A 13828-nucleotide genomic window follows, 5' to 3' on the forward strand; every position below is an offset into this window, starting at 1 on the left:
ACACTGTTTTTCACAGAGTTTGAACTAGTTACAATCTCACCAACAGTGTATGATATGAGCGTTCCCTTTTCTCTGCATTCACACCAATGTCTGTTGTTCTTTGCCTTTTTAATGACAACTATTCTGACTGATGTAAATCGATGCTCATTGTGGTTTTAATTTGCATTTCTTGGATGATTCGTGACAGACATTAAATCTTAAAGTCAGGCTGGGCACGGTGGCTCAAGCCTATAATCCCAGCACTCTGGGAGGCTGAGCTGAGGGGATTGTTTGAGAACAGCCTGGGCAACTTGGTGAGACCTCATCTCTACAATCAAAATCCGGCTACTTGGACTGCTGAGGCAGAAGGATCGCCGAGGCCAGCAGGTCGACGCTGGGGTGGCCATGAGTGTGCCACTGCACTCCAGCCTGGATGATGGAGTGAGACTCCAATTCAAAAAAAACCTCAAAGTCAGGGAATCATCTCTCTTGACTCCATGCACACCAGGGTGGGGATTGGACCTACAAGGCCTCAGGCCAAAGGGGCCCCCTAGATCTCTGAAATGCCTTCAGGGTCTTTCTCCCATTGTCCTGATGATTAGTATCTGGCTCCTTCTAACGTATCAATCCCTTGAGCAAATGATCTCTGGGTGTTGCTCTAATGTATTCCATATTTTATTATTACTTCATTACACATCTTAACTTCTTTACCAGAATGTAAACTAAGCTCCACAAGAACAGAAACCGTGTTTTCATTCTTTATGGTACCAAGTACAGTGTTTTTCACTTAGCAGATTACAATAAGTCATGTTGAATTAAATTGCTATTTCTTTAGTGTCAAATCTGTGGAGGTAAGATGAGCAGAACGTAGTGCACCAATTTTTCATCTTAATGGTGTTTAAGAAGGTTTAAAGGTTGTAGTATGATTGATTCAGATGCAGAAACATACCAATTGTAAAGAGGACTAGAAGAAAGGAACTGGCTGCCCTTCTTTTTCAACACAGAGACAAAACCACTTAGTTTTGTTCTTTTTATCTAAGTTTAATTCATATGATGCCTCACATACGTTTACTAAAAATAACAGTAACAATTTCATCCGGAAGTTTCTCTTATTTGCTTCTCTTGCCACTAAGGTTTTTATGCTTAAAAAAGAAATTTCACAGCTTCTAAAGTGGGCTTTAACGTCACATGGTATCTATAAGTAGTAAATTGCATGATAAGCATTGCTTAGGGCATCTATATACTATTTTCAAATAAACAAATTTGAAATATAATTCATTGGAAAATAATATAAAATATCTTTTTACTATAGTAAAAGTCAACATTAAAAAGTTTTATAGTTCACAACATTAAAAAACAAGCTAAACAAAACAACAATTTATATTGATTAATATTTATTATTGCTCAGCGTTAGATAACAGTAGATTCAAACAGCCATTGGATTCTTACAAATATTTAGTAAAACAAAATACATGAGAACAATTATTAGTGATTAATCCATACAATGAATAGATTAACTAACTTAGCATTATTTTGCTTTCACAGAATACCTTTCTTCTGGTCAAGAAAATATAAAAATAAAAATTTAAATCAGTTGTTGTCAAAATCCAATTAATAACAAAATAATTATTTATAAATGCGACTTAGTTTCAGTTTATTGAAACAAAGCTACTATAAAAGTACTTCTCAAAAAGTGACAATATAACAGGGAAAATAAATCAGTCCATATATTTTGTTGCAAAAAAAAGTTCAACAAAGCTGATCAAATTCAAGAGTAAAAACTGAATAATCATGAATTATGTTTTAAAAATAAAAAGCATGCTTTGTAATTAGGTGTCTTTATTCTTTGTCTTAGTGATATAACTGATATTTTTGTTTGTTTGTTTGCTTTAGAAAATGCCATCAAATATTCCCAGAAAATACTTCATTTCATCAGCTTCATCATCAAGATGATCCCTACTGAGAGGAAAGAAGTAAAAGTAAAAATAACAATTTTTGTAACACTATTTTAAAATACGCAATAAATAATGTAATACTAAATACAACGTAGATAAACTTGAAGATTGCTGTGAGGGTGATACATCAAGTGAGCTTCAGTTTGCATAACATTGTAGGAAGTCTGTAGGGGAAAATTAGACTTCATAACTGTGAAAGGTGGGAACTGTAAAGGTATTTCTTTAAACTTACTAAAAATAATGACATTTAGTAGAAGTGTGAACAGGCTGGTCTGAGAGAAGTGGTGTTTGCAACCAACTGATCACAGCTAGTTACAGGTTTCTTTGTTCCTTCTGCACTCCCACTGACCAGGCCAAGAAAAAAAAGGTGTGAACAGGTCTCTAATCTTTGTCTCTTCAAGAAGAGAGAGAAGTTGCTACAGAATTTCCCATTCTGTTAATAAAAGGACCTGCAGTGGGGACACTGATTAGATTTAATTAGATTAGATTTTCACTGAACCGGTTGAATTGTGAAGTAATTGGTTGGCTGAAATACAACTTGAACTTTTGAAAACTTAGCTGATCTCATTTGGATTTCTCAAGTGATTTTATACTTTACACAATTAACAGACTGTATTCAGATCAGTAAAAGTAAGTTTATCAACTCGAAATAATTTCTGAATCAATAGCATCAAATATATAGGTTTTCAAAAACTGAGATATTTGGTATTGTGAAACATCTTAAGGAGTTTAGCTCACCAAGAAGACTAAAATTTCAATGTCTTTAATAAATAAAATGTTCAGGTTCTGATCTCTAAAATGAACCAAGGAAAAAGAAATGCTGAATTTCTTTGTAAAAAGTTTTTTATTGGTACAATCTTGAAATGTCTTTAAAGAGTTCTTACCTGAAATCGATTTCCTTTTTACACTCACTATTTCTAATAAAAAAATCCACTTCTTTACACTTTGAAGAATTTGTTACTTTTTTAGAGCGAGTGAAGCATAGCCTCTCAATCTCTGGTGACAGATTTTGCTGTTTTTTTTCTTGCACATGGACCTATATTTGAAATAAAAAATAACAATCACTGAAAGTTTAAGCATTCAGGCAAAATTTAAAAGAAAAACGAAGCAAAGAAGTATTACTTCTTACAATATTTGCATTTCCAGCTTGTTGAGGTAATTTTGTCATGGAGGAGGCACTGAACTCGGACATAGCAGAGCTTGGTAAATAAATATCTGGCTTCTCAAGTGATGAAACAAAGCTAAAAATTAAAATTAATTATTTTTAAATTATGGCAAACAAGAAAAACAAACCATTCTAATTTGGATCATAGTGGGTTTATTTTTTTTTGAATATGACTAAAGTATATTTATCACAAAAAATTGCTGCTCTGTTCCTTATACTCATGGAGAAGTTGGGATACCTCTTTTCTGTTAGCCCAAACCACAATATATATATTCCAAATTAGGTAAGAATACTGTTCTTAAGGAACTACAGAAATATGTTTTTAACAGTTTTCTTTCAAATTAAGTCTTATGATCAGCCCGGACAACTTGGTGACCTCATCTCTACAATAAATCAAAATTAGCTGTGTGGGGTAGTGTGCGCCTGTAGTTCCGGCTACTTGGAAGGCTGAGGCGGAAAGATCGCCAGAGCCCAGCAGGTTGACCTGGAGTGGCTGTGGTGTGCTACAGCACTCCAGCCTGGGCAACGGAGTGACTCCAATTCAAAAAAATAAAATAAAAATAAAATAAAATATAAATTAATTAATTAAATAAAATAAGTCTTATGTTTAATTGTTCATTACTAGAATCCTATAAATCTTTTCTAAATTCCATTTGCTTAACTTTTAATCTCCTTTGTCTATTCTGGTCTCACTGTAGAAAGACACCTCTAGTTAACTTCTTATCTATAACTATATACCAGAATTCTTCCTTAACCTTCTGTATTAATTCATTCATTAAAACGCATTTGTCATTCACTACCATATGCCAGATATTGTACTAGAAGTGGGGCATAAAGTGGCCAATGAACCCTCAGGGAGTTACCATCTAGTAGACAATGAATAAAAACAAACATATATACAATGATAGAGTCTGAAGGAAATGAACTGGGTAATATCATAAGAAAAATAAGAGGGTAGAGGCATAAACTGATTTTTAAAAGATGGTAATCAGTGCATCTCTGAGGAGGAGACAGTTTAAGCTGACACTTAAAGGCTAAAATGTGGAAGCCATGCCAGGAACAGTGGGCAGCGGGGGGAAGGGAAGAATCACATATGCCAATTGGGTTAGATCCTCTCGTCATTGACTAATAAATATATATACATGACAAGGATTTACAGTAGTAAAAAGGGCATAAAAGGAAAAGCACGTCTCCTTTCCGCCTCAGATCCTCAGGTCCTGCGGGCCTTTTCCCAACAGCAACTTCTGCTTCCAGGTTCTCAATGGCTTCTTGTTAGGATTCATTCTTAAATCCACTTGTCATCTGTTGTGTCACTCTTCCAGAATTATTTGTTTTGTAAAGGTGTGGTGCACAAAACCATTCATGTGCCTGGTTATCTTCCTGCTTAGGATTCATCTATTTTTTGCTTCTCTACACCTACAGCTTTGTTCCACTTTGATGCTTATGTCTGTTTATTCTACATGACTCAGCATTAAAACCAATGACTGGAAGTGATAAAAAGACAAACCCTAGGCAGATATTTTTTATTTTATTTTATTTTATTTTGAGTTGGAGTCTCACTCTGTTACTCAGACTGGAGTGCAGTGACTGCTCTGGCCACTGCAGCCTCAACTTGCTGGGCTCCAGCTATCCTTCCACCTCAGCCTTCCAAGTAGCTGGAACTACAGGTGTGCGCTACCATGCCCGGCTCAATTTTGATTTATTGTAGAGATAAGGTCTCACCAAGCTGCCCAGGTGGGTCTCAAACCCGTGGGGCTCAGGCAATTCACTCACCTCGACCTCCCAAAGCGTGGGATTACAGGATGAGCCACCGAGCCCAGTCAGCAAATATTTTCTAAAGCTATTGAATGATTTGAAAAAACCAAACATAGAACAAACAGTTTTGAAGTAAATGAGGTCCTAGTCTTTGGAAATGTCTTGGTAGAGATGGCATTGTTACTTGCCAGGGAATTTGAATTCAAGGATACTTAAGTTCCCTTTAGCTCTGAAATTCTACGAAATCTATGATTCTGTGACATTAATGTTAATGAGCAGTGCAATAATTAAATAACAACAAAAATTCTGGCAACAAATTCCTATTCAGAACCTAAAGGTCAATACCTAAGAAATAAGATAGACAAGTAGGACCTAATCAAACTAACAAGCTTATGCAGACCAAAAGAAACCATCAAGAGGGTAGGAAGACAGCCCACAGAATGGGAAAAAATATTTGCCAGCTGTATATCTGGCAAAGACCTAACATCTAGGATCTACAAGGAACTCAAATGTGCCAAAAGGAAAAAACAAACAACCCCTTTAAAAAGTGGGCAAAAGACATGAATAGACACTTCTCAAAAGAAGATATACGGGCAGCCAACAGACACATGAAAAAGTGCTCAGCCTCACACATCATCAGAGAAATGCAAATCAAAACCACATTAAGATACCACCTAGCCCCAGTAAGAATGGCCATCATTAATAAAACAAACAACAACAGATGCTGGTGAGGATGTGGAGAAAAAGGGAAGCTTCTACACTGCTGGTGAGAATGCAAACTAGTACAACCTCTTTGGAAGACAGTGTGGCAATTTCTGAAAGAACTAGAAATTGACCTTCCAAATGACCCAGCAATTCCCCTATTGGGAATATACCCAGAGGAACTCAAATCATTCTACAAAAGATACCTGCACACGCATGTTTGTTGCAGCTCTATTCACAATAGCAAAAGCATGGAAACAACCATGTTGCCCATTGAAGCTGGACTGGATAAAGAAAATGTGAAATATTATGCAGCCATGAAGAAGGACAAATATATGGACTTTGCAGCAACTTGGATGGATTTGGAGTCGATCCTACTCAGTGATCTATCACAGAAACAAAGAACAGAGTATCATATGTTCTCACTCATAAGTGGACCTTGAACAATTATAATACTATAAGAAAGCATTTGCCGGGCTCGGTGGCTCAGGCCTGTAATCCTGCACCTTTGGGAGGCTGAGGTGAGTGGATTGCCTGAGCCCGCGGGTTTGAGACCCGCCTGGGCAGCGAGACCTCATCTCTACAATAAATCAAAAAGTCAGCCGGGTGTGGTAGCGCATGACTGTAATTCTGGCTACTTGGAAGGCTGAGGCGGAAGGATCGCCGGAGCCCAGCAGGTCGAGCTGTGGTGGCCGGGAGTGGCCACTGTACTCCAGTCTGGGCGACAGAGTGAGACTCCAACTCAAAAAAAAAAAGAAAAAGAAAAAAGAAAGCATTTGGTAATAATGGGAAACTGTTAGGGGAGCGGGGTGGGATTGGCAGTTGAGGGAAACCAACCACTAGGGGAGGAAAGGGCATACGTCATCAACAAGGGTACCTGCATAATCAATATTTGTATACCTAACCCTGAATTATACTCCACATCTTTATAATAACATAAAATAATAGTTTTTTTTAAAAACAGCAAAAATTCCAAAGGGCACCACAAATTTAGTATTGTATTTAAGCAGAGAAATAAATAATCCTTAGCTAGTAAATCAGACCCTAATAAAAAGTGGAATTTCTTCTGTTTTGGAAAGTTTTGGCTTTGGTCATAATTTCTCTCCTTTGATTTCTAATCAAGTCTAATATTTCCAAACATATTTTGTATTTCTGCAGAGATATTTCAAATTGAACATTTCTAAAATTATTGTTTTCCATTCTAAATCTCTTATGCTCTCATATTCTTCAAATAACATTTTCATCTACCCAGTTGCTATGTATTCTTTCCTCTTTCTCAGCTATCATATCTTATCAATTGCCAAGTTAAATAGATTTATTTGTTTGTTTGTTTTTGACTCAGAGTCTTACTCTGTCATCCTGGCTGGAGTGCAGTAGCACAATCATAGCTATCATGGCCTGGATCTGCTGGGCTCAGGCGGTCGTTCCACCTCAGCCTTCCAAGTAGCTGGAACTACAGGTGTGTGCCACCATATCTGGCTAATTTTTTTTGGATTTATTGTAGAGATGAGGTCTCACCATATTGCCCAGTCTTGACTTGAACCCCTGGGCTCAGGCAATCCTCTTGCCTCCGCCTCCCTAAGTGCTGGGATTACAGGCATGAGTCACTGTGCCTGACTTGAATCTGTTTTATTTCTGAAATGTTTAAAATCCAACCACGAATCTGTTTCTATCACCTTGAACCCTAGTTTAGGCCTCATCATACTCTCCCTTTCTCACTGGCCACCACACCCCTGGTGGTTCCACTCCCTGCAATTCATTCTACTGCAACTCATGCTGCTGTTAGAGTGATTTTTTTTCTGATCAAATTGTTTTTCCTGTGCTTAAATACTTAGAGTGCTTCCTCACTGCGTACTATACAGGTCAAAAAACTAGAGGGCCCTAGACTACATCTAGTCTATAAACATTATCATCACCATCATTATTATTTGGAGGAGGTTGCTTAGAGTATATCACATTTATTTGAATTAGTTATCAAAATTTAAAAATATTAAGATCTCACATAAAATTTCAGATGCCTATATTTTCTTGAAAAACCAGTGTATTTGAGAACTAGTCTCATCTCTGGCTTAGCAACAACTGGCTGGAACTGGTGGACACGCTACAGTTGGCCTTGGCCTACCAAATCCTAAAGACATTTGGGTTTGTGACCCCCCTGAGTGACTGAATTCAGTACAGGTGTCTAAGCATGGCAGTCAAGGCCCTCATAATAGGACTTCAGCAATGTCAGCCTTAATGCCGTGGCCACACATACCACTTTGTACTGATCCTTGAGCATGGAATTCCTTTTCAAGACTTATCTCTTTACAGATGTTTCCCTTTACCTGGAATGCCTATCTGCCACTTTTCTATTTGCCAGACTCCTATTTGGTTTTTAAGTCTCCTGAGCACTAGTCTCAAAAACAAAAATTCAGTAGGTCTAATACAGAACTCAGAAATGTGCATTTTTAATATTCAGCACTAGGTGAGTTTTGATGCTTTTGGTCTGACAACAGCACTTTGTGAAACACACCTCGAAGACTGAGAGGATTTAGGTTGGCTGATACCTTATAGCTCCTCTGACAACGAATGACTTGATTCCCATCTCCAATTATGTGTCAAGAGGATATAAAGTTGTAAGTATTACAAACCAAAATTCTAAAACTTGCCTGTTTGACATTTCTCTTTGGAATTTGCTCTTTGACTCTTGGAGGGGTAGTTTACTTCCACTGGTACTTGAAGTGTTTCCAAATCCTATGTAAAGAGATAACATTTTGAAGCAAAATGTCAGGAAACAGATGAATGAATTTTTTCACAAGTTCTACAAGTGCCCTCTCCAACAGAGATGATCTGGTTAAGGAAAGAATAAATAATTCTTCTCAATAATCAAGTTTAATTTGCATAGAGAATTAAAGGCACAAAGCTAAGGGAATAAAACTATAAAACACATAGGTTAGCTTATTAGTCACTATGTTAAAAGATCCTCAAGTCATCAGCATTGTTGTAAAATACATATTTGGTCTTTGACTCCTGTTTTGGAGGACACCCAGCTGGTATCCATTGCAGAATTGACTTCTTGCATTGTGTGTGGGGAAAAACTTCCATACATTTGGTCACAGAAGTTTTCTGTGTTGATTGTGGTATAAGAAAAAAACAGGTTTTTTTTCACTCACCATCACTATTTATATACTTATATTTTAATTCATATAAATGATCAGAGTTTATTCAATAGTTTTAGTGATCTGCACATAATCATTTAAAATGCTCTATACAGGAGGGAAATGACATTTATTGAGACTGATTTTTTTCCCCATTTACAAAACTATGCCCTCATATGGTTAGGCTACCTCACAGGATCAGAATATGTTGCCTATTAACTTGCAGCACAATGATATTTAAGCTTGAGATAGGTACTGTTCAGTGATATGGAAAACTATGCCTAATGACCCTGTATTATGGAGATTTTCCTGGCCTATATTGTGAAGATGGTCAAATTCTATTCTTTCCAGAAGTGTTAGCTCTTAAGATAATTCTTAGGGCCCTGAAACAATAATATTTCAACGTCTGCTTCCCTTAGAAATGTTTTTTTAAAGAGCATGGGGTGGGTTATAGTAAGAGGTAACTATAGTTACAGGAATAAGAGTCTGCACTGAAAAGGCTGAGGGATCTCTGTCAACCCTTATGGGAGGGCGATGTGTATTGGCCATCTTGTCATATATTTACCAAGATTTTCAGTTCTCTGTTTTAGTGAGATAGAGTTAATTCGCTTTTTACTCAAAGAACTAATTCCCATTATTCTTGGATTGTATAAAATTTAAATATAATTTCTAATACAGGAGAAGCAAATTCTTATTTATTTATACATGAACAGTCAACATTTTGACTAGAAGTTATTTTTTTGCAAGCAGATGAATAGTTTTAAAAATAGAATTTTTTGTCCTTCACAAATATAGCAGACCATGTGTGATCTTAGAATGGAGAGCAGGGTAGTCTGTTTTATGAGAGAAAATTCAATAAACAATCTGAATTTGAATAGGGTCTTTTACAAGAGACAGGAGCAACAGAGTACAAAATGCTCGATTGCTATATCAACATCATGGAATAACCTTGACCTCTGTCCTTAGAGGGGAAAAAATGTTCTTTGTAGAAGGGTCACATTTTCAATTTTGTTAAAAATTACACTCTTAGCAAGCCAAATCTAATTAAACAAGTGCACACACACACACACACACACACACACACACACACACACACAAAAGGTAGAGAAACTTAGTCCCAGGAGCTGAAATGAAAAATATTTGAAGGATTTCTAATGAAATTATTTCATGCTAAAGCACAATTTTACCTGATGTTTTTGTCTCCTCGGTATCAGTTGAAAAGCTAGAAACTTCTATTAAGTTTTCATCATCAAAATCATCCCAAACTTCATTTCCCAACTCAAAGTTCACATTCAAAACTTCTGAAAATGAAGGGTTGCTTTTATCTGCATCTGTCAAATTTTGGTTTCCAGATATATTAAGGTTTCTGTTGAAGAGCATTGTTTGAGGGGCTTTCTCATTTGAAGTTGTAGAATAGTTCCATCTAGAAAAATCTGTTATGTGTATGTATAAAAGAATATAGGTACTTTTAAAACCATGAGCATCATAATCTATTGATATATCAAACACATCTTTCAACTACTAAACAGAGTTCTTGAGTAGTAGTTTTCAAAAGCATTGTGTCAAACATTGTTGCATATTGTATTCAGCCAATTCTATTAACTATATTACATGTACTGACAGTTGCACTAAATTTTATTTCAGTAATTTTTCTAGAATTAATTTTTCCTCTTAATTCCTATATAAGAATAACTTTATTCCAAGACTGGATTATAATAACTTCTAAAACAGTCATCTCCTTCCAGCTCTTTTCCCTACAAGTTAATTTTTAATATTATCATACAATATATTTGTCCAAAATATATATTTATTTTTCTTCTGCCAAGAAATTCTCAGTGGTGTTTACTGTTTATAGCCAGATTGCCTGGGTGAAAATTTCACCTCTCTCATTTATTAGTTGTATGATCTTTTTGTTTGTTTTTTGTTTTGTTTTTTGAGTTGGAGTCTCACTCTGTCACCCAGACTGGAGTGCAGTGGCCTCTCCCGACCACTGCAACCTTGACCTGCTGGGCTCCGGCGATCCTTCCACCTCAGCCTTTCAGGTAGCTGGAACTACAGGCATGCGCTACCATGCCCGGCTAATTTTTTTTTTTTTTTTTGAGTTGGAGTCTCACTCTGTCGCCCAGACTGGAGTGCAGTGGCCGCTCTCGGCCACCGCAGCCTCGACCTGCTGAGCTCCGGCGATCCTTCTGCCTCAGCCTTCCAAGTAGCCGGAATTACAGGCATGTGCTACCATGCCCGGCTGATTTTTTGATTTATTGTAGAGATGAGGTCTCGCTGCCCAGGCGGGTCTCGAACCTGCGGGCTCAGGCCATCCACTCACCTCAGCCTCCAAAAGGCGTGGGATTACAGGCTGAGCCACCGAGCCCGGCACCCGGCTAATTTTTTTAATTATTGTAGAGATGAGGTCTCGCCAAGTTGCCCAGGCAGGTCTTGAACCCGCGGGCTCAGGCAATCCACTCATGTCAACCTCCAAAAGCACAGGATTACAGGCTGAGCCACCAAGCCCGCCTTAGTTGTATGATCTTAAACAAGTAATTCAAACTCCCTGATTCTGTAAAATGGGATAACAATAGTACCTACCTCAAAAAATTGTTATGGAGACTAAATGCCTTTAGTTGTACAGTTTTGCATAGGAGTATATTAATAAATGTTTAATGCCCTTCCAAAAAGTGTATGCATATGTATATAAATAAGTTTAATATAAACTTTACTGAAGTAAAGGATATGTAGCACGCAATTTACAAATAACAATAAAATATACAGTATGCTTGAATGTAAATTCTGAATATCTAATTGATTCCCACTGAATGTTTTCAATGAGTTTTGCCACTCTTCTATCTGTAGTCAACCTATGGCTGCAACTGACAAACAAGTTTAGTTCTCACATGAATGTTGTTTGATATTTTTGTTGACTTTAACAAGTAAGATGAGAGTAGAACAACAAAGATGAGCTGGGACTTCACTCATTTATCATTGACTTAAACAACTTCTTTGCTAAATTAGGTAGTAGTTTTCAAATATTAAAAGAATATTTCCTCAATTTTTTGTGTTATTCACAATGTAATGGCTATAGTCACAAAGCACTATTTAATCTACACTATTAACAATTTATCCATTGCATTCTAAGTCCAAATGATAAACAAAATAATAAATCAAACCTGGATTGGTAGTATCTACTGATTCACATAGTATAAATACTCCCACTATAACTGATTTCAAGCTATTAATGTGAGGTTATTGAGTGAGAAGTTGGGAAGAAATGCACAGTGACAATGCATTATATAGTACTTCTACTATATAGATAAATCATTTCAAGAACTCAGCAGTAAAATGCAGTAGGATAATTAGGAAGTGATGAGCTTTGAGTATTTTATCTTTGTTTTTAATATAATTTATTTAATTAAAAGTTTATATTATTAAATTTTTAGTAAAAGCTGAAAAATTTTTGAACATGTAATAATCCCCTCTCATAAGCTGGTATAAGCTTGCTCTAGTACAGCACTGAATTTCCTCCAATTTAAATATCCTCTATCCACTTCCTAGATCCTACTTTAGCCTTCAGCTGTACCCGCAACTATAGTTCACATTATTCTACTTTTGTATGTTGATAAACATACACACAAACACACACACACACACACACACACACACACACACACACACACACACACACACACCATGTGTACTAAAATGGAGTGGATACAGAGTGCAACGGGAATGCAGAGGAAAGAAAACCTAAATCTACAATGGGGGTGAGAGAGACTCTTCTAAGGTGACAACATGTGAGTCAGACAGACTCCTCTAAGGTGATTTTTGTTTTGATAACACACAAAGGAAGAATAGGAGGAATCTGAGTTTGATAGAGATATGGTTATAAAGCAGTTTAAAAGGGAAAGGCAAGCTATTTCATGAAGGGTTCGAACACCATGTAAAACACACAGTGATATGACAGACCAGAGAATATTTGGGGAACTCGAAGTTTTCAGGACTTCTGGAGCACAGAGTAGTCAGAGAAGGCAGGACCCACTGTGACTGCACAGGTAAGTGCTAGATCCTGTTGAAGCTTGTTCACCATATTTAGGAGATTTTTGTTGTTTTCTTGGTTGTTTTTTGCTTACTGGAGAAAAATAACTATTGAAGATGTTTCAGCAAAGGTTTACATGACCAAATGCCTATTAGATTCCTTTGAATAGTTATGGATTGAAGGATTATGAGACTAGAAGCAGAGGGAAAAGTGAGAAATTTATTGCAATAAATAGAGGCAATGAATACATAGAGTATCAGCAGAAAGAATACAGAGGAAACAACAGATACGAGAGACTTGTAGGAGGCAAAATAATTAAGATTTGGTGTGGTGTGGGATATTTAGGATGATTCTTTTTCTGCCTTTAGCAGCTTAGGAAAGAAGAGTTCATTCATTGAGCTAAGAAGAAAAGAGGAACACAGTGAGATACAAAGTAGACAGAAAGAGTTCAGATGCTTAACTTTTAGGTGGATATGTCCAGGAAGGTAATTATATAGGTGGATTTGAAGTTAGAAACATCTAGATGGGAGATACAGATTTAGAAATCATCCAGATCATAGTGATTAAAAACCTGAGCTTGTATGATATTGTATAGGAAAAGTTTTTGAAATGAGAAGAATAAAGAAGCAAAAAAAAAAAAAAAAAAACAATCCTTTTGCAACATTAACAGGAAGAAAAGCCAAAAGAAAGCAGAATGAGAAGTAGGAAGCAGCAGGAGACCCAACAGAATGGTTTAATTAAAACCAAAGGAGAGATTTCTAAAAAGGAAGGAAAGACCAGAAGTATCAAAAACTACAGAGGTCAAAGGGAATAAAGTCGAAAAGAGTTAGCTGAATTCAGCAGGTAGGAGGTCACTAAATAGCCTGAGCAAAAGCAGTTTCAGAGGAGTGGTGGAAAGAAAACCCAATTTTTTATTGAAGAATGTGACTAGGATATAAGGAAGTGACCATATTGAGTGTAAGTTACTCTTTCAAGGATTTTTATTTTATTTTTTAAAATTTTTAAATTTTATTATTTTTTTATTTTTTTGAGTTGGAGTCTCACTCCATCGCCCAGACCGGAGTGCAGTGGCCGCTTCCGGCCACCGCAGCCTCGACCTGCTGGGCTC

The 13828-nt window shown here is 36.6% G+C and overlaps 1 protein-coding gene across 1 annotated transcript in view; it reads right to left on the reverse strand.

The window, feature by feature from the left end:
* Positions 1–1868: 1868 nt before the first annotated feature.
* The window catches only part of HFM1 (HFM1, ATP dependent DNA helicase homolog), a 107879-nt gene continuing 95919 nt past the window's right edge, over positions 1869–13828 (reverse strand). The window contains exons 35-39 of the mRNA XM_008068270.1: positions 9881–9994; positions 8205–8289; positions 3064–3175; positions 2819–2970; positions 1869–1938 (exon numbers count right to left, since the gene is read on the reverse strand). Of these exons, the coding sequence (XP_008066461.1) occupies positions 1869–1938; positions 2819–2970; positions 3064–3175; positions 8205–8289; positions 9881–9994 (533 nt within the window). The remainder of the gene's footprint in view (positions 1939–2818; positions 2971–3063; positions 3176–8204; positions 8290–9880; positions 9995–13828) is intronic.

This window comes from Carlito syrichta, unplaced genomic scaffold (assembly GCF_000164805.1).
Source record: "Carlito syrichta isolate Samal-C Ts95f unplaced genomic scaffold, Tarsius_syrichta-2.0.1 Scaffold309922, whole genome shotgun sequence".
Taxonomy (NCBI): domain Eukaryota; kingdom Metazoa; phylum Chordata; class Mammalia; order Primates; family Tarsiidae; genus Carlito; species Carlito syrichta.